This window comes from Scyliorhinus canicula, chromosome 19, assembly GCF_902713615.1.
Source record: "Scyliorhinus canicula chromosome 19, sScyCan1.1, whole genome shotgun sequence".
Classification (NCBI taxonomy): Eukaryota; Metazoa; Chordata; class Chondrichthyes; order Carcharhiniformes; family Scyliorhinidae; genus Scyliorhinus; species Scyliorhinus canicula.
In genome coordinates, this window is record NC_052164.1 from 78,013,458 (window position 1) to 78,040,590 (window position 27,133).

The window sequence follows — 27,133 nt, forward strand, 5'->3', positions numbered from 1 at the left end:
AGGCTGACGAGGAACCTATCCCACTCTTACTGCCTGCCATTGGCGGGTATTAAAAGGATTTAAAGGTGGCCGCATTATGAATGCACCTTCCTTGGCCATCAAGTGTGACTTGAACCCGGGGTTTTTTCTGGTTCAAAGGCACGGGCCACACCCACTGAGCCACAAGACCTCCATCGTCCAGTTCACCTGACTCAAAATCCCGTCGACGCTAAAAAGGTAGCTAATTTACAAGATCACAAGGTAATCATAAATATGGAAGCTGATTGATTCACCCATCTCAGTTCATCCATCGAAAAAGACTTTAGTCTCCCCATTGAGGGTCGCACAGTGGTTAGTACTATTGCTTCACATCGCCAGAGTCCTGGGTTTGATTCCCGATTGGGTCACGGTCTGTGCGGAATCTGCACATTCTCCCCGTGTATGCGTTGGTTTCCTCCGGGTGCTCTGGTTTCCTCCCACAAGTCCCGAAAGACGTGCTTCTTCGGTGAGCTGGACATTCTGAATTCTCCCTCAGTGTACCCGAACAGGTGTGGCAATTTTCACAGTAACTTAATTGAGAGGTGATGTAAGCAGGGCCAGCTCAAGGCACCGGCAACTCGGGCAGTCGCCCGGGGCGCCATGTGCTAGAGGGCGCAGTTGGGCCGGTGCCAACCAGCGCATGCGCGGTGGCCGCACTCCCCCAGGGCGGCCCCCCCCTCTGTCCGCCCCCCCGCTCAGTCCGCTCCCCCGCTCGGTCCGCCCCCCCCCCCGCCCCGCCCCCCCCCTCGGGTCCGCCCTCGGGTCCGCCCCCCCCTCGGGTCGGCTCCCCCCCCCTTGGGTCCGCTCCACCCGCCCCCCCCCTTCTCGGCCCCGCCCCCCCTCTCGGCCCCCCCTCGGCCCCGCCCCCCCCTCTCGCCCCCCCCTCTCGCCCCCCTCTCGGCCCCGCCCCCCCCCTCTCGGCCCCCCCCCCCTCTCGCCCCCCCCCCCCCCCTCCCCCCCAAGGGCGCCGAAGTTCAGCTTGCCCGGGGCGCCAGCAACCCTAGGGCCGGCGCTGGATGTAAGCCTACTTTGTGACAATGATAAAGGTTATGTTCGTTAAGTGGCACCAGTTTGCAGTGTCACAGCCCATTTCCGCTACAGAAAATATAACTGTAAAGAATGGTTTTTGAAAGTGTTGGATTTTTTTAGTGTTGCAAAATTTGCCACAGCCAACTAAAAAGTGATACTTCTAGTAGAGCTCTGTAGGGGGAAGATGTGCACGGGGCAGGTCCTGCTAAAGGACTAAACTTTCAGGGTTTTTTTTGTTTTGCTTGTTTAGTCCCAAGGGGCTAACCCACGCAGCGCTCCCCCGAAGGTACGAACAGGAGGAAAAAAGCCGCAAAGGACCGGACCGACGGTCTGTGGGAGAAATAAGTGTGCGAGATGAGCCGGAGAATATTTTTTAAAAAAGGTGCAGGAGGAACCGGAGCCGGAGGCTCAGAGGTGGTACCTGACTCAGAACAGCAGCAGAAAGAGAGACAGACAGATGGCTGGAGGAAAGAAAACACCAAAGCGAAGGGACAGCGAGACGCAAACAGCAGCAGCAGCAGCGAGGGTAAGGCAGCCCCACAAGATGAGACGAAGGAAACCTGAAAGGGAAAACGATGGCGGAGCAAGCAGCAGAGCGTGAGCAGGATGCAGCGATCAGCATAAAGGAGGCGCTCTGGTCAGAGCTCCAAGCAATGATGAAGGAGACGACGCACAAAATGCAGCAGACCATCGAAGGCCTGGAAAGGAAAGTGAAGGCGCAGAAAAAAACGATTCTGGAGTTGGAGAGGGCTGCCTCGGACCAGAGCAACAGGGTGATAACCCTAGAAGCCGAGGTCAAAAGGTTAGTAACAGCCCAGGGGAGCCTAAGAGGGAAAGTGGAGGACCAGGAAAATAGGTCCAGACGGCAGAACATTAAAATAATGGCCGACAAGGCTTTCTGCCAAAAAATATAGCAGGTCATAGGCGATTATGTTCGTAACAACCAAAACGGGGATGTCTCGCCCTCCATGTTTTGGGAGGCACTGAAGGCCGTGATCAGAGGAGAGATCATAGCCTACAAGGCAAGTAGAGATAGGGAAGAAAGGGTGGTCAGGCAACAGCTAGTGGACTCCATTCTGGAAGTCAATAGAAAGCACTCCAAGGCCCCGACCGTTGAGCTGCTGGCGGAGAGGAAAAAACTGCAAATGGACTTTAACCTGCTATCCACTAGGAAAGCAGTGAACCAACTCCGTCAGACATGGGGGGACCTTCTACGAACACGGAGCCAAGACGGGCCGCCTATTGGCTCTCCAGCTGAGAAAGCAGGCAGCTGCGAGGGAAATAGCGCAGGTTAAGGATAGCAAAGGCAAACTGGTAACAGAGCCAATGGAGGTCAATCGGGCATTCGAGACCTCCTACCGGAGACTGTACACCTCGACAGGGATGCGGGAATGAAGCAGTTCCTAGACAGACTGGAAATACCAGTAGTGGGGGAAGACAGACGGGTGAGAGCTGGAAGCACCAATAGACCTGGGAGAAATCATGGAGAGCATCAGCTCCAAGCAGGCGGGCAAGGCACCAGGACCCGGCGGGTTCTCGGCGGACTTCTACAAAATATCTGCACCTGTCCTGGCCCCACACCTAAGGGACATGCTCACAGACTCACTGGCATGGGGCACCCTGCACCCAACGCTAGCACAGGCCACAATCTCACTAATACCCAAAAAAGATAAAGACCTGACGGAATGTGGATCATACAGACCCATTTCATTGCTTAACATGGATGCAAAAATACTCGCAAAGGTCCTGGCCAAAAGGCTGGAGGGCTGCGTACCAGAGGTGGTCGTAGAGGACCAAACGGGATTTGTCAAGGGTAGGCAGCTCACAGCTAACATCAGATGCTGCTGAATGTGATAATGATCCCCCGGGGAGAGAACACCAGAGGTGATCGTCTCCCTGGATGCAGAAAAGGCCTTTGACAGAGTCGAATGGAGATACCTGCTCGAGGTACTGGAACGGTTTGGGCTAGGAGCGGGGTTCATCTACTGGGTGAGGCTCCTGTACAACGCTCCCAAGGTGAGTGTCCGAACTAACACTACCAGCTCTGAATACTTCCAGCTACAGAGAGGAACAAGACAGGGCTGCCCCCTGTCCCCACTCTTGTTCGCCCTAACGATTGAACCCCTGGCGATAGCCCTGCGGGACGCAAAAAACTGGAATGGAATCTGGAGAGGAGACAGAGAGCACAGAGTCTCACTCTATGCAGATCACCTGCTCCGCCATGTCTCGAAGCCATAGGAGAGACTGAAGGCAATACTGGAAATACTGAAAGAATTTCAGCCCTCCTCGGGCTACAAACTTAACCTGGGCAAAAGCGAGACTTTCCCAGTGAACACAAAAGGGGGAGGGACAGTGCTGAAGGGGCTCCCGTTCAAAATGGCCCAGAATAGATTCCGTAACCTGGGGATCCAAATAGTCAGAGACTGGACACAGATCCACAAGTGGTACCTGACCAGCCTGGTGGAGGAAGTAAGAAAAGACCTTCTACAGTGGGGCTTACTCCTACTCTCCCTGGCGGGAAGAGTGCAGACGATCAAGACGAAAGTACTGCCAAGGTTCCTCTTCCCGTTTAGATCCATCCCGATCTTCATCCCCAAGGCCATTCTCCAAAACATAGACAGGCTAATCATGGCGTTTGTGTGTGTGTGGGCGGGTGGGTGGGGGGGGGGGGGGGGGGGGGGGGGGGGGGGGTAAGAACCCGAGAATTCCCAAACCGACACTGCAAAGAGGGAAAGTCAGAGGGTGCCTGGCTCTACTGAATCTACAATACCACCACTGGGCAGCAACGGCAGAAAAAGTGAGGGGATGGGTACAAGAACCTGACACAGATTGGGTACAAATGGAGGAGGCATCCTGTAAAGGAACAATCCTCTGGGCCCTGACCGCAGCAGCACTCCTATCCTCCTCAACAAGGTATACAACGAGCCCAGTGGTAGCGGCCACGCTGAGAACGTGGGCCCAGTTGAGACAGCACTTTGGGATAACCAAAATGTCTCTTATGGCCCTCATCTGTGGCAATCACAGATTCCTCCCAACCATGCTAGATACCACCTTCAAAAGATGGAGGGGACTGATGGTCTGGGATTTCTACGTAGGGCGCAGACTGGTGACACTGGACGAACTGACGAGGAAGTGGAAACTAGCAAGAGGACAGGAATTGAGACACCTCCAAATAAAGCACTTCCTTCGCAGAGGCAGTAGGGTGCCCTGGGGCCCATGAAAGCACACTAATAGAGGACCTGATAGGCACACGCAGCGAGAGTGGGGAGCTGTGTGGGAAAATATACGGACAGCTACTGGACAGAGCCCGAAAACCACTCGACGAGACCAGACAAAAATGGGAGGATGAACTGGGGACAGAGGTAGGATGGCGACTCTGGAGCAAAGCACTGAGCAGAGTGAGCTCCACCTCCTCCTGCGCAAGGCTATGCCTAATGCAGCTCAAAGTGGTACACAGAGCGCACCTGACCAGAACCGAATGAGCAGGTTCTTCCTGGAAGTGGAGGACAAATGTGAATGGTCCCTGAGGGACCCAGCCAACCACATGCACATGTTTTGGGCTTGCCCCAAGCTTGCTGGGTTCTGAACAGCCTTCTCCGAGGTAATGTCCAAGGCTATGGGAGTGAGGGTGAAGCCATGCCCAATAGTGGCAATCTTCGGGGATTCGGAGCAGCCACAGCTACTCATGGAGAAGCGGGCCTACGCCCTCGCTTCCCTAACCGCACGCCGGAGAATCCTGCTCGGCTAGCGATCGGCAGCACCAAGCTTCAGACTGGCTCGCTGGCCTTTCGGAATTTCTCCACCTGGAGAAGATTAAGTACGCCATCCGAGGGTCAGACAAAGGCTTCCTGGATACTTGGGGGCAGTTTGCCGGCCTGTTCCTAAACCTTTCGAGGCCAGCAACGAGGAGTAAGCCAGGGGGAAAAAAAAGATGAAGAACCAAAGGGCTGCGGAACCCGAGGGTTGGTGAGAATAATGGAGAAACCACAAGAGAAGAGGAAGGGTGTTGAAACCAGTAGGGGTGGGGGGGGGGGGGGGGGGGGGGGGGGGCAGGATGAAGGGGGGATATCATTGAACGATCCAGAGGGCAGCAAAATGTACATACAGTTAGTCAAATGAAGGACAAGACAAACCTCTCTGTAAAATAAATCAAATTAGCGCGGGCAAGAAAAATGTAATGTATATCAGTAACAACTGTTTATAAATATGGGAAAAGCCAATAAAAAGAGTTTTTTTAAAAAGCCTGTAATATTTTCTGCAGATTCTAAAAATAAGTCCATATAATGCTTAGACCTGTTCACAGCTGCTGAAGCAACTCCAAATGAATAACTTGCCTTTCGGAATATGCAAACAACAATATTCATACTGTGCTCTCAAATGCAAACAAAAACTATTTTGACTAACATTTCAATATTTGCAGCAGCAGTGCTTCAAGGGAAAGACCCCTGCAACAAAAAGACTACCACGACTATTATTGCTCTAGCATTCCCCATGTGCTATTCCCCATTATTTCAGAGCTATTTACAGACACTGAGCAGGAAGAAAGATGGAAAAGAAGATGGAGTGATAAGGTCAAAAGAAAGGTCAAAGTGAGCAGTCTTTTGGAGGCTGTTGAAAGCAGTTGTAAAAGAGGGAGCTGCAGTGACTGAAGGAGCGGCTGTTAATAGTGGAGCAAAGGGAATGTTGCACAGTGTGATGGAAGAGGGGTGTGGTCTGTACAGACTGTCTGTGATGATATGATCTGCATACTCGTCTGCCATTGGGCCAGAACGTCGGCTTACCATTGGCCCTGGTCGGTCATGTGCCTCTCGACCGATTGGCCGAGAGGCTGAGTTAACCACGCCTCTATCAACGAGGTATAAATGCTCAGAAGCCTGACGATCGTTCCTTTCCACTGTAGACGATCGCCAGGCTGTGTTCTAGTTAATTAAAGCCTGACATTGGTAAATCACTCGCCTCGCGTGCAATCGATGGTGCATCAATTTAATTAACTACAACTTTGAAGATGGAGTTCCGCATCAAGCCCGAATGCCTCCGCATCAGCCCGCAAACTCCGAACTCTACAGAACTTTTCAAACTCTGGCTGACTTGCCTCGAAGGGTTCCTGGCATCTACAACCACCCCCCCCCACCGGGGCACAGAAGCTGCACGTCCTCCACTCCAGCGTGGGTATTGCCGCTTACTCAATAATCGAAGACGAAACAGATTATGATGAAGCTATACGGAAGCTAAAAGAACAATTCCTCAAACCAATCAACAGGGTATTCGCTCGACATCTGCTGGCCACCAGAAAGCAGGTCCCCGGTGAGTCTCTAGACCAATACGCCCGGGCCCTCTGTGCCCTGGGGAGAGGTTGTGCCTGTGTAGCGGTGTCCGCTACAGAGCACATGGAGCTACTCGTCAGAGACGCTTACGTGGCTGGGATGCTGTCCCCCGTGATCCGCCAGCGGATGCTGGAAAGAGACGAACTCAGTTTAACGGAGACGCTGACTCTCTCCGCCTCCCTGGAGGTCGCAGATCAAAGCGCTCGCACCTATGACCCTGGCCAGGCCGCCTCCTGGCACGCTTCCCACCAGCTACCCACCGCTCCCGGCCTCCCTCAGGCTTGTGCCGCGGGGCGCCCCGATAAATCCGCGGGGCCCCGCTGCTACTTTTGTGGGTACGCTAAGCACCCTCGCTCGCGCTGCCCAGCCCGCTCCGCCCTCTGTAAGAGCTGCGGGAAGAAGGCCACTACACCACGGTCTGCCAGGCCAAACGCTGGCTGCAGCGCTTCTGGAAGCTGCACAGCACTCCCCCCCCCCCCCTCCCCCAGGCCTCTGCAAACGGCCTGTGTGCCTCCCTCTCTCCCCCAGGGCCGCCCCAGCTGCTCCCGACTCGCGCCCCGCCGGCCGACATGCGCACCTCCCCGGCCCCTCCAGGCCTCTGCCTGCCCGCCGCGCACGTTTCTCCCCCCCCCCGCCCCCGGGCCCCGGCGCCCGATCGGCTCGCCTCTCCGGGCCCCCCTGGTCCCTGCCTGCCCGCAGCGGCCCTGCTTCCCTCGCTCCCGGACCCCGGCTCCCCCCACCCCCGGGCCCCCGCGCCCGACCGGCCCGCCTCTCCGGGCCCCCCCGGGTCCCTGCCTGCCCGCCAGCGCGACTCGGCTCCCCCCCGCCCCCGGCCCCCCGCACCCGGCCCGCGCGCCTTACCTCCGCCCACAGCTGATGCACCTAGCTGGCGTCCTGGAGCCGGCTTCCGCATCCCCACAGCTGATGCACCTAGCCGGCATCCTGGAGCCGGCTTCCGCATCCCCACAGCTGATGCACCTAGCCGGCGTCCTGGAGCCGGCATCCGCATCCCCACAGCTGATGCACCTAGCCGGCGTCCTGGAGCCGGCTTCCGCATCCCCACAGCTGATGCACCTAGCCGGCGTCCTGGAGCCGGCTTGTGCATCCCCGCAGCTGATGCCGGTCACTCACCTCCTGGAGCCGGCCTGCGCGCCTCTCCGCTCACAGCGCCGGCAACGCTAGCTCCGCCTCCAGCGGCCACGAGGGCTTCCTGGGCGCCGCCATCTTGGGGTGCCGACCCCACGTGCGGGTCCTGGGCGCCGCCATCTTGGGGCCCCTACCCCACGTGCGGGTCCTGGGCGCCGCCATCTTGGGGAACAGACCTCACCTGGGGATCCTGGCCACCGGCTTCCACATCTGCCACGCAAGGTCCCTCCAGCATGGAATCGGACAGCGACGACGGATTTTCTCCACGGCTCGCGGCCGTTCACCCCACATATAGATCCTGGCCACCGACTTCCACATCTGCCACGCAAGGTCCCTCCAGCATGGAATCGGACAGCGACGACGGATTTTCTCCACGGCTCGCGGCCGTTCAACTCGACCAGTCTCATCCACGCACGCTCGCCAAAACGACTACGCTGATCCACCTCAACGGCCACAAGACGGACTGCCTGCTGGACTCCAGGAGCACGGAAAGCTTCGTTCACCCTGACACGGTAAGACGCTGCGCGCTCCCTGTCCATCCCGTAACACGCAAAATCGGTTTAGCCTCAGGTTCGCACTCCGTCCACATCACCGGGTGCTGCATCGCGGACCTCACGGTCCAAGGGAAGGTTTTTAAAAATTATAAATTCCTTGTCCTCCCTGACCTTTGCGCACCGGCACTCCTAGGACTGGACTTCCAGTGCAACCTGCAGAGCTTGACTTTTCAATTCGGCGGCCCTATACCCCCCCTCACTGTCTGCAGCCTCGCGTCCCTCAAAGTAGACCCTCCCTCCCTGTTTGCTAACCTCACCCCCGATTGCAAACCCGTCGCCACACGGAGCAGACGGTACAGCGCCCAGGACCGATCCTTCATCAGGTCCGAGGTCCAGAGGTTGCTGACGGAAGGGGTCATCGAGGCCAGCAACAGTCCCTGGCGAGCCCAAGTGCTGGTGGTCCGGACGGGGGAGAAAAACCGGATGGTCATCGATTATAGCCAAACCATCAATCGGTTTACACAACTGGACGCGTATCCTCTCCCCCGTATCTCTACCATGGTAAACGAGATCGCGAGAACTCTACAGAACTTTTCAAACTCTGGCTGACTTGCCTCGAAGGGTTCCTGGCATCTACAACCACCCCCCCCCCATCTGCGCGAGTGACCGACTGTACACCGCGTTCGAGGCTGACGGGCGCCTCTACCACTTCCTTAGGGTTCCGTTTGGCGTCACGAATGGGGTCTCGGTCTTCCAAAGGGAGATGGACCGAATGGTCGACAAGTACGGATTACAGGCTACCTTCCCGTACCTTGATAATGTCACCATCTGCGGCCACGACCAGCAGGACCATGACGCCAACCTCCAGAAATTCCTCCAAACCGCAAAACTCCTTAACCTCACGTACAATAAGGATAAATGCGTGTTTAGCACCGACCGCCTAGCCATCCTCGGCTACGTAGTGCGTAACGGAGTGATAGGCCCCGACCCCGAACGCATGCGCCCCCTGATGGAACTCCCTCTCCCCAATACCCCCAAATCCCTCAAACGCTGCCTAGGGTTTTTCGCATACTACGCCCAATGGGTTCCCAACTACGCGGACAAGGCCCGTCCCCTCATGCAAACCACGACCTTCCCGCCGTCGACGGAGGCCTGCCAGGCCTTTAGCCGCATCAAAGCGGACATCGCAAAGGCCACGATGCGTGCCATTGACGAGGCCCTCCCCTTCCAGGTCGAGAGTGACGCTTCAGAAGTAGCTCTGGCGGCCACCCTGAACCAAGCGGGCAGACCCGTGGCCTTCTTCTCCAGAACTCTCCAGGCTTCCGAACTCCGCCACCCATCTGTGGAAAATGAAGCCCAGGCCATAGTCGAAGCCGTGCGACATTGGAGGCACTATTTGGCCGGCAGGAGGTTTACCCTCCTCACAGACCAACGGTCAGTAGCCTTCATGTTTGATAATGCACAAAGGGGCAAGATCAAAAATGACAAGATTTTACGGTGGCGGATCGAGTTGTCCACGTACAACTATGATATCTTGTATCGTCCTGGGAAGCTCAATGAGCCTCCTGATGCCCTGTCCCGCGGTACCTGCGCCAGCGCGCAGATAGACCGCCTCCGCTCTCTCCACGCGGACCTCTGCCATCCAGGGGTGACCCGCCTACACCACTTCATTAAGGCCCGCAACCTGCCCTACTCTATCGAGGAAGTCAGGACAGTAACCCGTGACTGCCACATCTGCGCCGAGTGCAAACCGCACTTCTACCGCCCCGAGCGCGCACACCTGATCAAAGCATCCCGCCCCTTTGAACGTCTCAGCATTGACTTCAAGGGGCCCCTTCCCTCTAACAACCGCAACATTTACTTCCTGGCGGTTATCGACGAAAACTCCCGCTTCCCCTTTGCCATTCCCTGTCCCGACATGACCACATCGACCGTCATTAAGGCCCTACTCTCCATCTTCTCACTGTTCGGCTACCCCGCGTACATTCACAGCGATCGGGGGTCCTCATTTATGAGCGACGAGCTGCGTCAATTCCTGCTTGACAGGGGCATCGCCTCTAGCAGGACGACCAGCTATAACCCCCGGGGTAACGGACAGGTCGAGCGGGAGAATGGTACCATCTGGAAGACCATACTACTAGCCCTCCGGTCTAGAAATCTCCCTATTTCCCGATGGCAAGAGGTGCTCCCCGATGCACTGCACTCTATCCGCTCACTCCTCTGTACTGCAACTAATCAGACACCTCATGAGCGTCTTCTTGTTTTCCCCAGGAAGTCGTCCTCCGGATCCCCTCTCCCGACGTGGCTGGTCACCCCCGGACCCATCTTGCTCCGGAAGCATGTGCGGGTGCACAAGTCCGATCCGTTGGTGGAGCATGTCCAGTTACTCCACGCTAACCCGCAGTATGCGTATGTGGAGTACCCCGACGGTCGGCAGGACACGGTCTCCCTCCGGGACCTGGCACCCGCCGGTGTGCAGCCCCCCCCCCACCACAGACCCCCACTCCCCTTTTTCACCCCAGCACCCCACTCAGCTTCCCCATCCCTCATCCATGGCGTCTCCGCGGCCAGCTCAGGTGACGGAGACTACTCGAGGTCTATCGCTCCCGGACTCCAGGACCATCAGCCGATCCGACGACACCTCCTCCACTACGGCGCTCGGCCAGGACGTCGAGGACCACCAAACGACTGATCGAATCCATCTAGAGTTCTACGGTCCCATGGACTTCCTTTTGTAAATATTGTTATGTCTGAGCCAGTGGCAAGCCCCCAAATTCGACAAGGGTACAGAGAGAAAATTATTCTCCCGACGGCTACTCATATCATCAGTTCTTCCCCCCCCCCCCCCCCCCCCCCCCCACCCCGGGTCTCGTTCACTCCCCCCCCCCCCCCGCCTTCCTTCTCCGTAAGGGGTGAATGTGATGATATGATCTGCATACTCGTCTGCCATTGGGCCAGAACGTCGGCTTACCATTGGCCCTGGTCGGTCATGTGCCTCTCGACTGATTGGCCGAGAGGCTGAGTTAACCACGCCTCTATCAACGAGGTATAAATGCTCAGAAGCCTGACGATCGTTCCTTTCCACTGTAGACGATCGCCAGGCTGTGTTCTAGTTAATTAAAGCCTGACATTGGTAAATCACTCGCCTCGCGTGCAATCGATGGTGCATCACTGTCATAATATACATCTATGTACATAATAGAGTGCAGACAGGCAGTGATTGACACACAGGATGACCAGTAAGCACACAGAACAGAGCAGCCAATCACCAGACAGGACACAACCTCTATAAAGCCAGAGGGCACCAATTTTCCCGCTCTCTCGGGACCCAGCCTCTGAGACAGTCAGAGCTCGTGAGCTAGCCAGTGCAAACACCATGTGGTAGCTAGTAAGTCTGGTCAGGCTAGCATCAGGTCTCCAGTCAAGTCAGCCAAGTGTCAACCCACAGTTGAAATGTATAATAGTTTAGATATTAAATAAAATTGAGTTGCATCTCATCAAGTGTTGGAAGTCTGTCTCTCGCTATACTTCATCATGTGCAGTCCACATCGACCCAGCCTGCCCAACACATCACAGACATTATTGTCACAGTGATCACTGATGGATTTTAAATGAGGATGACCATATCATTGGCGTTGGAAAAGCTCAGTTGGTTAAGTTTGTGGTCAAAAGCCAAAGTAGATTTACTTGTGTTAACTGTAGAATTTCTGGTGGGTTTAAAGCCCACCTTAGAAGTGTAAATTCCATTTCTCACCACAGTGATAATGAATTGAATTTAATACCCAGCTTGTCGCGATGGGAAACATAATGGTCAGGCCTACTAAATCACAGGAGAGGACATACATCAGTTTGCCAGCAGCAGGAAAGCATCCCACGATTAAGTCAGAGTTGGGTAAGGGGCCGCTGTGGGCAACTCACCCGTTCATGGTGAAATGTCAATCAGGCTCATTAACGAGCTACTTGATCCCAATTATGCCTGCATCCACCGGAATGTAGTGGGGCTCAGGGATTAAATGGGTGTTGCATGACTCTCCTGAAGGTTGTCCAGGGTTTGTGTATTTCAGAAGTCTACTGGGAGGGGATGGGCATGGGTTGTCAGGGCAAAATCCTCCAACCACCTTTTTTTTAATAAATTTAGATTAGCCAATTATTTTTTCCAATTAAGGGGCAATTTAGCGTGGCCAATCCACCTACTCTGCACATTTTTGGGTTGTGGGGGCGAAACCCACGCAGACACGGGGAGAATGTGCAAACTCCACACGGACAGTGACCCAGAGCCGGGATCGAACCTGGGGCCTCAGCGCCGTGAGGCGGTTGTGCTAACCACTAGGCCACCGTGCTGCCCTAACCTCCAACCACCTTGAAACCTCTCACTACGCTACCCTTCCCCATGACCCTCATCCGGCCCTCACTCAGCTGTATTCACAGATCCAACTATGACCCTGGCTGGAGTTCTTGCAGCACTATCAGCAAGACCCACTTCGCCCAGTAACTTCACAGGCAATGGAGGATTGTCAGTCAATCTGAGGTTAACAGCTCTTGGGTGGCTTGGGGGGTCGGGGTTAGGGTTTCCACTTCTCGGGTCCAGAAACAGGGGGAATGTCCAACGATGGCCAGGACAGGCACTTAATTTTGTTAAATGTCCCCTTCCCACTGACACGGGTCTCCCACCAGTTCCCCAACCAGTGGATGAGACCCCCATCACCTATATTAAAACTATCCCATTGTGCACACAAAGTACAGATATGGCTGGAATGCATCTAAAATAATGGAAATCTATATAGCACTTGTCACAATTTCAATACATCCCAAAGCACTTTGCAGCCAATGAAGTGTACTCACTACTGTAAAATAGAGTAAGGAGGCAGCTAATTTGTTACAACAAGGTCCCACAAACTATCAGTTGGATTACCAAGTAATCCATTTTAGCAAAATAAAAGAAAAATACTGCAAATTCTGGAGATCTGAAATAAAAACAGCAAATGCTGGAAAAACTCAGCATGTCTGGCAGCATCAGGTTGGAAAGAGAAATAGTGATAATGTTTTGATGGACTGAAAATGTTAAACATGTTTTTAGTGATAGTTGAGACCTAAATGCCAGTTAGAACTTGATGAAAATGAAATGAAAATCACTTGTTGTCACGAGTAGGCTTCAAAATGAAGTTACTGTGAAAAGCCCCTAGTCACCACATTCCGGCGCCTGTCCGGGGAGGCTGGTACGGGAATCGAACCGTGCTGCTGGTCTGCTTGGTCTGCTTTAAAGCCAGAAATTTAGCACAGTGAGCTAAACCAGGAAAAGTTCTGGTGTAGCAAGTCAGTAATATTGATGAGACTAAAAGAAAAGAAAACATAAAAATTGAAGGCATAAAAAACTGAATAAATCTAGTAAATTCGTCTGAGTGTTAATTAAAACAGTCAAAGGTTACACCCAAATTTTGTTTATCTTCTTACCCTGGTTCGCCAGAATCCTCTGCCACTCATTGATCTAGCTGCACTACACAAATTTCCACTGCTTACTGAAACAAAAGCAAGACAAAAAGACATCTGAGCAGAAATAGGTCATTCGGCCCATGGAGTCTGCTCCGCCATTTAATGAGATCATGACTGATCTAATATGACATTCCTCAACACTACTTTTCCACCTTATCCCCATAACCCTTAATTCCCTTATTGATTAAAAATCAGTCTATCTCAGGTTTAAACGTACTTAACAACCCAGCCTCTATAGCTCTCTGCAGTAAAGAATTGTACAGATTAACTACCCTCTGAGAAGATATTCTTTCGCATCTTTATCTTAACTGGCCGACCCCTTACTCTGAGGTTATGCCCTCTGGTCCTAGACTCTCTTACATTCTCCTACAAGGGAAAGCTATCTCTCAACATCTATCCTGTCAAACCCCCTGAGAATCCTATGGGCGCAATTTCCCGACCACGTTGCACCTGACCCATTGTGCCGGGAGCATCGTGGGAGAGGTCCAAAATGGACTTTGCGCCAGAAGCAAAAACATCACTGGTTTTATATTTAAATTAGCCTAATAAATATGTGTGACCTGTCCAGGAGTCACTGGTCGCACCGGCGAGGCCTCACCCGGACGCTGATTAGTACTGGTCTCCAGGCGTGATGGCCAGTCCGGGGGCCATGAAGGACACTGGAGTCCACCCGGGTGTTCGGGGCAGGTAAATGCTCGCCTGGCACCCAGGCACCTTGGCAGTTGACACTGTCAAGATGTCAGGTGCACTACCCACGTCCCAGCATGGTGGTGCCGATGTGCCCAGATACCAGGTTGGCAATATCAAGGGTCAGGCCCTGAGGGAGGACATGGCCACGAAAGGGAAGGTTATGAAGAAAGGATGGGTGAGGGGGTTATGAAGGACCATCATGAAGGTTGGGAGGTGCGGACGACACATTGACACTGCCATGGGGCCAAGGTGGCATTTTTTGTGTTCTGGGCCAGAGGTGCCCTGTGCGGCTGTTGCGGAGATGCGGGGGAGCCGGGGACCCTCCAATAGTGTGTAGAGGCATGGGGAGTTCAGGGGTTGCGCCGGGGACCCATTTAAAAATGGTGTCCCGATCTCTCGCTACACTAAGATGTTCCGGTGAGCAGAGCACTTCAGTGTAGAAAACAGGGTTATGTGAGGCAGTGCGTTCCACACCGAGGCCTCTTATTTAATGTGAGTGTCGTTGTATCGTCATGTGTTTCTTGCAACACTGAGAAACGCAATGCTATCTAACACAACTCAGGTTATACATGGGACTCAGAGGGGAAGGCGCAGAAGAGGCCTCACTTCGTCCCATTTCCTGCATTGAGGAGCCCTGCTCGTCGAAGCTCCTCAGTGCAGGGAGAGCCCTCGACATGACCCCCGGACCCCCTTAAAGCCCCAACTCACTGTAAGGTGGGCCCCACTGTTGCTCATTGTGTTCTCTCTTTAATTGGCTGTTTATGGCGGTTAATATGGTCGCCTTCTTTAATTCTAAATACGTTTTTTATGGGGCAGCACGGTAGCATTGTGGATAGCACAATCGCTTCACAGCTCCAGGGTCCCAGGTTCGATTCCGGCTTGGGTCACTGTCTGTGCGGAGTCTGCACATCCTCCCTGTGTGTGTGTGGGTTTCCTCCGGGTGCTCCGGTTTCCTCCCACAGTCCAAAGATGTGCAGGTTAGGTGGATTGGCCATGATAAATTGCCCTTAGTGTCCAAAATTGCCCTTAGTGTTGGGTGGAGTTACTGGGTTATGGGGATAAGGTGGAGGTGTTGACCTTGGGTAGGGTGCTCTTTCCAAGAGCCGGTGCAGACTCGATGGGCCGAATGGCCGCCTGCACTGTAAATTCTATGATATTTCTAAAGGGACAGCACGGTAGCATGGTGGTTAGCATAAATGCTTCACAGCTCCAGGGTCCCAGGTTCGATTCCCGGCTGGGTCACTGTCTGTGTGGAGTCTGCACGTCCTCCCCGTGTGTGCGTGGGTTTCCTCCGGGTGCTCCGGTTTCCTCCCACAGTCCAAAGATGTGCGGGTTAGGTGGATTGGCCATGCTAAATTGCCCGTAGTGTCCTAAAAAGTAAGGTTAGAGGGGGGGTTGGGTTAAGGGTATGGGGTGGATACGTGGGTTTGAGTGGGGTGATCATTGCTCGGCACAACATCGAGGGCTGAAGGGCCTGTTCCGTGCTGTACTGTTCTATGTTCTATGTTTGCTCAAGAGTCGCCAGGTATCTTTCGATACCGCCATAAGGTTCAAAACCGAATACTGATCAAGACTCGATACACCAGTTAGTAAGTTCGAAATCAATGCTCATTTATTTACACACAGTCAAATATATTCATTTACAAATTCTACCAACTAAACTATCACTACTACTAAAGCCTATACTTAGCTTCGGGTGCCCACTCAGTCAGAGGAACAATGGCCGTTGTCCGGTTCTGAGGCTGCTGGGTTGAGCTGGTATGGAATAGTAGCTAGGTGCGTCTGTCTCGTAGCGTGCGTTGACTTTGGACTTACTTGTTCTGGTGCAGCTGCTAGGCAGGTCTCTTGTCGCTGAGAGCCAAGGCCAAGAGAGCGATTCGCTCTTGGGGGTTTCTTCTTACACCCGAAGGGGGCTTCGCGCTCTTTTGGGCGGGCCTTGAACTTGGCCCCAATTAATTGGACCATATCTTCATCATTCCTTTCGATTTCCTCCAATAAAGGGGTGGGTGCCCTGATTGCTGGGCGTGTCCTAGTTGGCAGTTGGCCTGCTTTGTTCTAGTCTCCTCTGGCGCTGAGGTGTCTGCTTTAGTATCGTTTACCTAAATGTTACTCTTTTGGCCCCGGCGATGGCTCCTTAGTTTGGTAATGGCTTTGCAGTATCGGTCTTGTCTGGGAACTACAGCTCCAATCAACCGAAAAACGTTGCACCTGCTTGCTTTCTCAGTATTGTCCATTTTCCCTGCATTCTTTGCAAAGTGTCCATTTTGTAATCGGGACGTGGCCATCCCAGATGGCTACACCACCAAACCCCCCACACAGGGCACTCCCCTGCCCAAGCACCACTGTGCATAAAATGCCAACTTGCCACCTTGGCAGTGTCAGCCTGGCACCATGGCAGTGCGAGCCAGGCATTGCCAAGCTACCCAGCTGACACTGCCAGGGTGCTCAGCTGGCAGTGCCAGAGTACCCAGGTGGCACCAGCAGCACCAGGGTACCACCATTTTAAGAGAGAATGCCCTTGGGGGCTCCAATCCCCTGGGAGATCTGCACGAGTGCCATTCCATCTGGTCCCCTTTTGCAGAGACCGGTAATGAACAGCGTTTGCCCAAGGTCTCCAAGGCAAAGGGGATAGATCCCAATGCCTTGGTATGCCAGGGGACTGCATATTAAAGCTGGTTTAGCTCAGTGGGTTAGACAGCTGGTTTGTGATGCAGAACAAGGCCAGAAGCGCGGGTTCAATTCCCGTACCAGCTGAGAATTCTGAATTCTCCCTCTGTGTACCCGAACAGGCGCCGGAATGTGGCGACTAGGGGCTTTTCACAGTAACTTCATACTTGTGACAATAAAAGGTTATTATTATTTGAGTGAGACTAGCTGTCCCACTCTAAAATGTAAATTTGCGAAAAGGTGATGCTGCCCACAATCGCTGGGCTTCAAATCATGACGTCTCACAAAATTCCGTTAGATCTCACGAGGCATGGCAAGCTGGGTAGATCCCGGGAGCGGGGACTCCCATCATTTACCGGCCAAGGTGCATCACGGCTCGTTTCTTTTTGGGCGCAGCGTGGTTGGTAAATTGCGCCCATAACTTCTTTTTTGAAAGTGGGGTGGGTGAGGGGGTATTGGGTGATGCAAGTTCAAAGACGTGCAGGTTAGGTTAGGTTTTTTGGAAGTGGGATGGGTGAGGGGGCATTGGGTGATACAAGTCCAAAGACGTGCAGGTTAGGTGGATTGGCCATGCTAAATTGCCCTTAGTTTCCAAATAGGTTAGGAGGGGTTATTGGGTTACGTGGATAGGGTGGGAGTGAGGGCTTAATGTGGGTCGGTGCAGACTTGATGGGCCAAATGGCCTCCTTCTGCACTGTATGTATGTTTTATGATTTAAATTCTAGGATTAACTATGTAATTAACTTATTTCTATAAAATATGAGAATTCTTTCATGAACATACTGATGTGCCATCAATTGTACGAGAGACGAGTTGCTTTACAAAAGTCAGGCTTTAATAAACTAGAACTTAGCCCTGCGGTCGTCTACAATAAAATGGATGACCGCCGGGCGTTTGACTATTTATACCTCGGCAAGGAGGCGCGGTTAACTCAGTCTCTCGACCAATCGGTCGAGAGGCACATGACCGACCAGGGCCAATGGTAAGCCGGTGTTCTGCCCCAATGGCAGACAGGTATGCAAATCATATCACCACATACACCATTTTCATAACTATCATGTAAAATGCCAGAAACTGTCAGACATTTTGTCATGTGTGTACCTTGTAGGCATTCTTTTCTTTGAGCTTATTAATCTTCTCCATTTGTGCAAGGTAACCATCTGAATTGCATCGTGTTATTGTCAGTGCTCGCTTTTCATTTGGCTGAGTTTGGTCCAGTTCAGAGTCGCTCTCTGCCATGAGGCCAATAGGTGGCAGCACCAAGTGGGAGCTCGGGTGTGTGTAAGCCAGACGCGGTGTGCTCTCATAAATGTGCTCCATTTGCTGAATGAGGCGTGTGCTAGGAGACTGAATCAAATACTGCTGATAAGAGGGCAGAAAAGGGAAATTGGAGAACCTAGATGAAAAAGAAAGGTGCTTAAATTACTTTTGTTGTTTTGACAATTACTTTCCTGTAACATCATTTTTTAGACAGAAATACATTCTAATCACTCTGATTAAGAAAGATAGAAAAAATAGGAGCAGGAGGAGGCCACTCGGCCCTTCAAGCCCACTCCGCCATTCATTATGATCATGGCTGATCATCGAACTCAATACTTTAATCCCACTTTCCACCATATCCTTTGATCCCCTTCGCCCTAAGTATTCTCTCCATGTCTGCGTGGTTTTCCTCTGGGTGCTCCAGTTTCCTTTCACAGTCTAAAGATGAGCAGGTTAGATGGGTTGGTCATGATAAATTGCCACTTAGTGTCCAGGTATGTGCAGGTTAGGTTACAGGGTTGCAGGGATACGGCAGGGTGTATCGGTGCAGACTTGATGGGCCAAATGTAAGAATTAAAAGGGTGACACAGTGGTTAGCACTGCTGCCTCAGAGCGCCAGGGACCTGAGTTCGATTCCGGCCTTGGGTGACTGCCTCTGTGGCGTTTGCATGTTCTTCCCCTGTCTGCGTGGGATTCCTCCGGATACTCTGGTTTCCTCCTACAGTCTAAAGACAGGCATGTTTTTTTAAATAAATTTAGAGTACCCAATTATTTTTTCCAATTAAGGGGCAATTTAGTGTGGATTGGCTATGCAGAACTTCTCCTTAGTGTCCAAAAAGGTTGGTAAGGTTATGGAAATAGGGCCTGGGTGGGGTGCTCTTTCAGAGGGTAGGTTCAGACTCGATGGGCTGAATGGCCTCCTTCTGCACTGTAGGATTCGATGATTAGATCAGTGGATATGGTTCTAGCTGCAATCCATGAGGTTGAAAAACACAACTTAAAAAGTATACATGGCAACATAATACCCATGGATACCCGTGTATGCAGACTCACTTTTAAAATCTTTTTAAAATCAGCAATTTTCAATCACGTTAAATGTAGGTGAGGGTAAAGATTCAATATATTTTAATGAGGAAGAAGTTGGTATGAAGATAAAACATCACTTCTATGTTCTATCCAGAGAATGCATAACACTTGGGGAAAAACAAGTCTCAGTTGTATAGATTGGTTCCCAGTCACACTTATTTGGACTATAATGTATTACTTCCAAATTAGAAACTTTTGTGCTTTAATTCATTGATCTCCTTTGAATTTGGTATTTCTGTTTGACTGGAGAGCACATACATGTTGAGTGCCAGGAAATGTCATTGCTGTTTATCTGTTCAATTTCATTTTCGAAGGAGCATCAGATTTTGCAACTACTTATAATTGTGGATACTTGCTTGAATTTTGCTGATGCAAAATGCCTCCATTGGGCAGCCCTGTGCATTTCATACATTCATTTTCCTCTGTTTACAGTAATTGAAATAAAATTCTCCAATACACTGCCTCTCAAACAGCAAGTGAATTCAGAACCTTTGGACCCCTAACCATTGGTCTGTCGATGCTCTAGACTGGTGACTCCACTGTTTTTACAAGTGAATTTCACCCCGCTGCAGAACTTAATTGGACTCTCAATGTGTTTCCTCCTCGCCTACAGCCGAATATCTTTCTCTCTTAACCTTTATCATGCCTATATAACCTGAACTTCCTCTGTTTGAATTTAGTTTTTGCCTAAACTTTATCATTTAATCCTTCTTTTCTCCCTTTCACACTCTGAGTATCCTCCTTTGTCATGCCCCCTTTTGTTTCTCCTATCTCTGGGACTTACCCTTCAAACTCTGTTCCAATCATTCACAACTTCTCTGCCTCCTCTCCTAGTTTTCCAGATTCAGGACAGCACGGTAGCACAGGTGGATAGCACTGTGCTTTCGCAGCGCCGGGGTCCCGGGTTCGGTTCCCTGCTGGGTCGCTATCTGTGCAGAGTCTGCACGTTCTCCCCGTGTCTGCGTGAGTTTCCTCCGGGTGCTCCGGTTTCCTCCCATGGTTTAGAGACGTGCAGGTTGGGTGGACTGGCCATGAGACATTGCCCTTGGTGTCCGGGGAGGGGTTATTGGGGTTTCAGGGATAGGGTGGAAGTGGGGGCTTGGATGGGTCGGTGCGGGCTTGATGGGCTGAGTGACCTCCTTCTGCACTGTATGTTCTATGCTCTATGAATATGCCTTGTAATCACCACAACTATCCTCTTCATATCTCAGCAATTTCTGAAGAGTTTATCAAGGCATCTGTTGCTGCCTACTTACGAGTAGCAAACCCAACAATTCCATTGTTCGCTTTTGCTGATCTTCCTGCCCCCCACACCCTGTCGAGGTTAATCTTGGCAATCTCCTTCCTGTCCCATTCAATACACTTACCCTTAGTTCCTTGGATTCGGCCAGAGAATTAAGAATCACCATCCCTCTTCATACATTCTTCCAGAATGTTCATTAATTTGTCAGTGCCATCAGCAGCCATGACCTTTAATGTGGATGATTTTATTAACATTATGGGTTTGTCATAAACCTGCCTGAGAGCTGGTGACATGATGCTTCCCTGCCTGTTTCTACTTACACCACCTGTCCTTCCCAAACCACCATTGTGGCTCTTATCACCAGTTCATGTCCACAGATCTCTGAAGGTTGTCACTCAAGTGGATAGAGCCGTGAAGAAAGCCTATAGTGTGTTAGCGTTTATTAACAGGGGCTTGAGTTCAAGAGCCGTGGGGTTATGCTGCAACTGTACATGACCCTGGTGAGACCACATTTGGAGTATTGCGTGCAGTTCTGGTCACCTCACTATAGGAAGGATGTGGTAGCATTGGAAAGGGTGCAAAGAAGATTTACCAGGTTTGCAGGATAGGTCTTATGAGGAAAGCTTGAGGGAGCTAGGGCTTTTCTCTTTGGAGCGGAGGAGGATGAGAGGCGACTTAATAGAGGTTTATAAGATGATGAGGGGGATAGATAGAGTGGACGTTGAGAGACTATTTGCTTGGGTGGATGTAGCTGTTCCAAGGGGGCATAACTATAAGGTTCAGGGTGGGAGATATAGGAGGGATGTCCGAGGTAGGTTCTTTACTCAGAGAGTGGTTAGGGTGTGGAATGGACTACCTGCTGTGATAGTGGAGTCGGACACTTTAGGAACTTTCAAGCGGTTACTGGATAGGCACATGGAGCACACCAGAATGACTGGGAGTGGGATAGCTTGATCGTGGTTTCGGACAATGCTCGGCACAACATCGAGGGCCGAAGGGCCTGTTCTGTGCTGTACTGTTCTATGTTCTATGAAGCTGAGCCCCGGTAGATGTAATGGGGTTGTGTCTGCAGCAGGAGCTAATTACTGCGATATTAACTTGGAGATGGCATTTATTAATACTGACCAACACTAATTTTAAAGTCAAAATGCATATATTTGGTTCACAATGTTTTGTTGGTCAGACATTGAAGCAAAATGAGATTTCTCACAATCAACCATGTTTAAAATGACAACTTATGGGCATCAATATGAATTTATAGTCAGAGGGATGATCTTTTTCACCAGTACAATATCAAAATTGGGGAAAGGAATAAAACATCTTCAAAATTGTTTGAAAACAGAATTTCTTCTGGATTCTGAACCTGACAACATACTTTCAATGGAGCTCTTATGTACAGAGACATGTCTCCGAACACTTTGCCACACGGCAGATCACAAAAGGACATTAAACAGGAGAATGGGAATGGGTCAGGGAGTGGTAAAAAAGGGCGCAACGAATAACCAATTCATGTTGATGCCACATTATTCCTTGCTTTGCAGTTAGTCATTGATAGTGAGAATAATTTACTAATAATAATAATAATAATCTTTATTTGTGTCACAAGTCGACTTACATTCATTGCAGTGTTAATGAGTGTCTTTAAGACAGAGATAGATAGGATCTTGATTAATAAGGGGATTAGGGGTCAAGGGGAGAAGGCAGGAGAATGGGGATGAGAAAGTATCAGCCATGATTGAATGGCGGAGCAGACTCGATGGGCCGAGTGGCCTAATTCTGCTCCTATGTCTTATGGTCTTATTATTATTAAGTTAGTGTGAAAATCCCCTAGTCGCCACACTCCGCCGGCTGTTCGGGTACACTGAGAGAGAATCCAGAATGTCCAATTCACCTAACAAGCATGTCTTTCTGGACTTGTGGGAGGAAACTAGAAAACCTGGAGGAAATCCACGCAGACACAGGGAGAACATGAAGACTCTGCACAGACAGTGACCGAAGCCGGGTCCCTGGTGCTGACAATATTCAGATATTCAGACAATGTACTAGTCGTTTCTTTTTATTGATTCAAGGATAATAGAGCCACTAGGATTGTATTTGGTAGAACTTTCATCAGTTTGTTCCATGTGGAAAGGAAAAGGATCTGGAGCGAGAGATTGTAAAAATACAACGTTAACAACATGAATGGCAGACAAAAGTTAAAAAATGCTACTTTTGCAGCACTGTTATCTCTCCACTGGGAAGAATCGATATAGTTATTGCAAGCAGTAAATTAAACATTTTTTTGTTTCAATAATTCAGAACAATTATCACAGAACACATAAAATGTATTTCTAAACAAAGTAATATGAACACAAATCACTCAATGAGATAGATGCTGACACATTTGTTAAACGTTGATTTTTGCTGATTTTTAATCTATGAAAAAGCAGAGAATTAAGGTTTGTGATAGTAGGTTTAGAAGAAAAAAGATGGAGGAGGCTCAAATACTTGAAGCCAATTAGATGTAACATTGATAACGAGTTAAGCATCATTGCTTTTGTTGAATTTTCATTTTAATTGATTGTTTTAATTTTAAACTCGGGAAAAGATACTGGGCGGGATTCTCAGCCCAGCGAAGGCGAATCACGCGTGAGGCGAAAATCGTGGCCGGCGTCAAGCGTCCGATGGAATTCCATGCTCCGTCAATGCATTCTACTCCGCACATACAGTAAAGACCGTTGGAATATCATTAACAGGCCTGACCGGTATTCTCCAGGGCCTCCGCGATGCTCCACCTTCGCCTTGAGGAATTACCGACGACATGCTTCACTTGTGGGTTTAAAAGTCCGGAAACAGGCGCCATGGCTGCTGAGGGAAAGAGGAAGTAGGACATGTTCCCAGCGACGTGACGGTGGGCTGCCGGACCTGTCACTGAGGAGGAGGGGAGGGGCGACATATGGGGACATGGGCTGCAGTGCAGTCTGGGACCACTGTGTAGCTTGTTGGACCTGGTTGGGCAAGCGGGTACGCACCATGCTAATATCTCTATCTTTCACCCCCTGCAGACAATGTACTTTGTAAATCAACCAGGAATGGTGGCCATCCTAGCCACCGCAGCCCTCGGGGGTACACTGAGGCTGTACGAGGAGGAGCTGGTCGGGGAGGATCTGCAGCTGCAGAGCCTGCCCCAATGGAACAGGATGCAACCGGTGAGGATGGAAAGCCAACTGCCCAACAGGCTGAGGAGGAGGTAGGAAAGAGGCACTGCATCAGGCCTTATGTGTATCGGCAGCACCCTTCCCTCAATGACCTGTAAGACTGACAGTGTGACATATGTGCGGGATCATGGCACACCCGGAACCACGGGGATACGAATGGGAATCACGGTGTTATGGAGGAGGACACCCGCTCCCGGTGGCCGTCCAGGTCGCCCTGAACGTTTACACCACGGGGTCCTTCCAGGCGCTGAGTGGGGACCTATCCGGGATCTCGCAGACCTCCGTGTACAGGTGAATCTGGACCTATATGTCCGGCTGGCACAATATATCAGCTTTAATGTGGACTGAGCTCACCAGAATGCCCGTGCAGCAGAGTTCGCCAGGAGAGTCTACCATAATGTAGGGGCCTGCTGCATTCTCCGCAACATCACGCAGCAGAAGGGCGATGTGCTGGAAGAGGAGGATGAACAACAGACCTCGCCCAATGAGGAGGATGCGGAGGAGGGCCAGGATGCACAGGCACAGGAGGCCACACAACATATGCGTCAGGGCCAGCGTGCATGGTTCGCTCTAATTGCCTCCAGGTACACAGACTAGGGGCCTGGCAGACGGCACCACCCACCCCCCAACCTCTGGTTGACCACCCCTCCCATGGCCACTCGTCCTACATAACTCCGCCCCCCCCTCCCCCTGCCCCCCCCCCCCCCCCGTGATTCCTACCTGCCTCACTACAGGGTGCAAACCCTGGGTTGGCAGTAACAGCAGGTCTGGTCCAGGTGATGGAGGATGATAACAACCCGCTCTGCGATGAGCTCTGGTGCTCCGCATCGTTTGCAACGGCTGACTCATGCCCATGGTAGCTCTTTCCACCCTCAACTTGGGTGATCCCTGTATGTGAGCTGGCCATTCCCTCACACGGACCTTTGGGCTGGCGGAGGTGGGATGGGGTGCAGGGGGAGGGGTTGGGCGAGAGGGAGGGGGAGAGGCGAAATATCAGGGCGATGTGTGGCGTCTGACCTGGGGGCCGTGGCCCATGACCGCTTCAAACATCTGCCTATCTCCCCCTCTGCAGCCAGCCCAGCCCAGCCCATTCCATCCCATCCCTCACACCCTTCTGAAAGAGGCAGGTTGTAATTTTTGTGCGCATGTGTCTATTTCGCAAATAACATGAGAACATCACCAGAAAGGTTTGTGCCCTAACTCCGAACGCACTTATGTGCTGCACCAGTGCCAACTTAACGTGTGTCTACATTTCTGGCCTTACTCTAAGGCTATGTCCAAGTGAATCCCCAGGTGGTACATAAGGGGTGGAGATGGCCTGCAGAGAATTCTGCCCTGTGACGTGGGTCCCCTTAGGCAGCCATCCTCTGGAACAACCGAGCTTGGGTGGGCCTGGCAGTTTCTTGGGTGTCTGAACTGATGTGGCGCCACTATGTTCTTCCTGCTGCCCATCGGATGCGCCAAGGTCAGGAGGATGGAAATCCGAGTCGCTGTGATGTTCCGGTGCCTCTCCTGCAAGAGTCACTGGCATGGGCCCCATCACCTCCTCCTCTCTCAGAGTGTCTGTTGGCTCCCTGGCCACTCTGTTGGACGGAGGTGTGACTAGAGTTAACATCCTGGGGCACCCACGCCACCTGGTGCTCCCAGTCCTGGAGCCCCCGCTCATCTCGACCAAGGTCTCCATGCTCGTGGCCATGGAGCACAAGGATTGGGCCACCTCCCTCTGGGACTTTGCCACATTACTCAGTGACTGTGCCACTTCCCTCCGGGACCGGCTTAGCTCAGCAAGTGTCCGGGCAATGCCGCGATGCCCTCAGCCATAACCCGTTGTGACTGGGCCAAGCTCTGGAGCACCGCTGCAATGTCCAGGTGGCCATGATACATAGCTGCCTGTGACAGGGCTGCCCTGTCCTTTGCCTCAGCCACTGCCCTACAGAGTGCCCCAGGCCTTGAACATCCTAACCCGTGGCCAATACCTTCACCCCCAAGGCCTCCACTGTGGATGCCACCTGTGAGATGTTCGCCTGGGTGGCACGCATTGTCGGCAACTGCCTCCTGCCCCTGGAGGCAGATGCTAGATGCTTGCTGACAGCCTCTCATGTAGTCCAGATTCTGAATCTGCATCTCCATTATCAATGAGACACCCCCTTTCCAAAAGCCTGAGACTTGCCTTGACGGCAGCTAGTCCCTGGGGTTAGGCTGCCCTCCGACCGTCCGCCCCCTCGGGGGTTACTACCTCCATCTGAATAATGTAGCACGTGTGAGGTGCGCACCAGATAGTGTTCCAGGAGCCTCTTCACTAACATGCCCAACCAAGGTGAGTGTCTCAGGGATGGTGGAGTGTATTGGTGACAGCTATGACGGGAATTCAGTGTCATTCCCAGACGGGTGCTCCGGTGTGTCTTGGGCTGGCGTTTGGGGGCTTGGGTCATTGTCCGTTGCCTCCACCGCTGGAATCTGCTTGGGGTTGGGGTTGGGTGTGGGCTAACCAGAAGGACCCGCCCCGTCGCCAGGTGATCCTGCAAGATGCCAGACATGACGCATGATTGGATCGCGGGTTGGGATGGTGTGGGTGTCAGATGGTGAGGGAGTGGTGTGGAGGTGGTGAGGGAGTGGTGAGGAAGTGGTGTGGGGGTGGTGAGGGAGTGGTGTGGGGATGGTGAGGGGCTAGTGTGCGGATTGTGTTGGGGGGTGGGGTAGGGGTTGGCTCCCTGGCCACTCTGTTGGACGGAGGTGTGACCAGAGTTAACATCCTGGGGCACCCACGCCACCTAGTGCTCCCAGTCCTGGAGCCCCCGCTCATCTCGACCAAGGTCTCCATGCTCGTGGCCATGGAGCACAAGGATTGGGCCACCTCCCTCTGGGACTTTGCCACATTACTCAGTGACTGTGCCACTTCCCTCCGGGACTCCGGGAGACCCCCTCCACGCGTGCCATGCGTCCCATGGGAAACCGTAATGTAGCGGGGTCTCACTTGGTCGCCCGATGCCGACCTCCGCCTCCCCTCCGGACCCATCGACCAGGTGCAGTACCCACTGTTCCACAACGGTGTGGGGCGGTAGGTCCAGCGGTCAGTTTTTCGTCTTCTTTCTTTCACTCCACCTTGTCCTGGGGGATGGAGGGGGGAGGAGACAGAAAGCTCACAATGTTAGACTGTTGGACATGGGCAGCACAGCAGGTGGGCAGCTTGTGACCTTTGTGAGCAGGGCACTTGGCTATGGCGGCCAGTACGGGTGCTGGCAAGTGGTGCAGGGTCGGGTATCGGTCCTGCAAGAGTCACCGGCATGGGCCCCATCACCACCTCTCTCGGAGAGTCTGTTGGCTCCCTGGCTACTCCGTTCGACAAAGATGCGAACGGATTGAACTCCTGGGGCACCCCCACCACATGGCGCTGCCAGTCCTGGACCCCCCTCTCATTTCGATCAAGGTCTCCATGCTCGTGGCCAAGGATTGGGCCATCTCCCTCTGGGATTTTGCCACACTACTCAG

At 52.3% G+C, this 27,133-nt stretch overlaps 1 protein-coding gene across 5 annotated transcripts in view; it reads right to left on the reverse strand.

Moving 5' to 3' along the window:
- Nucleotides 1-27,133, reverse strand: part of jhy (junctional cadherin complex regulator) — a 120,737-nt gene that overhangs the window by 17,376 nt on the left and 76,228 nt on the right. For 3 of the 5 annotated variants that reach the window (XM_038779188.1, XM_038779189.1, XM_038779187.1), the window contains one exon: nt 17,960-18,254. In XM_038779188.1, coding sequence (XP_038635116.1) covers nt 17,960-18,254 — 295 coding nt within the window. Of the gene's footprint in view, nt 1-13,462; nt 13,528-16,005; nt 16,374-17,959; nt 18,255-27,133 lie in introns of those variants that run through there. The other 2 variants (XR_005458185.1, XM_038779190.1) reach the window with 2 other exon arrangements.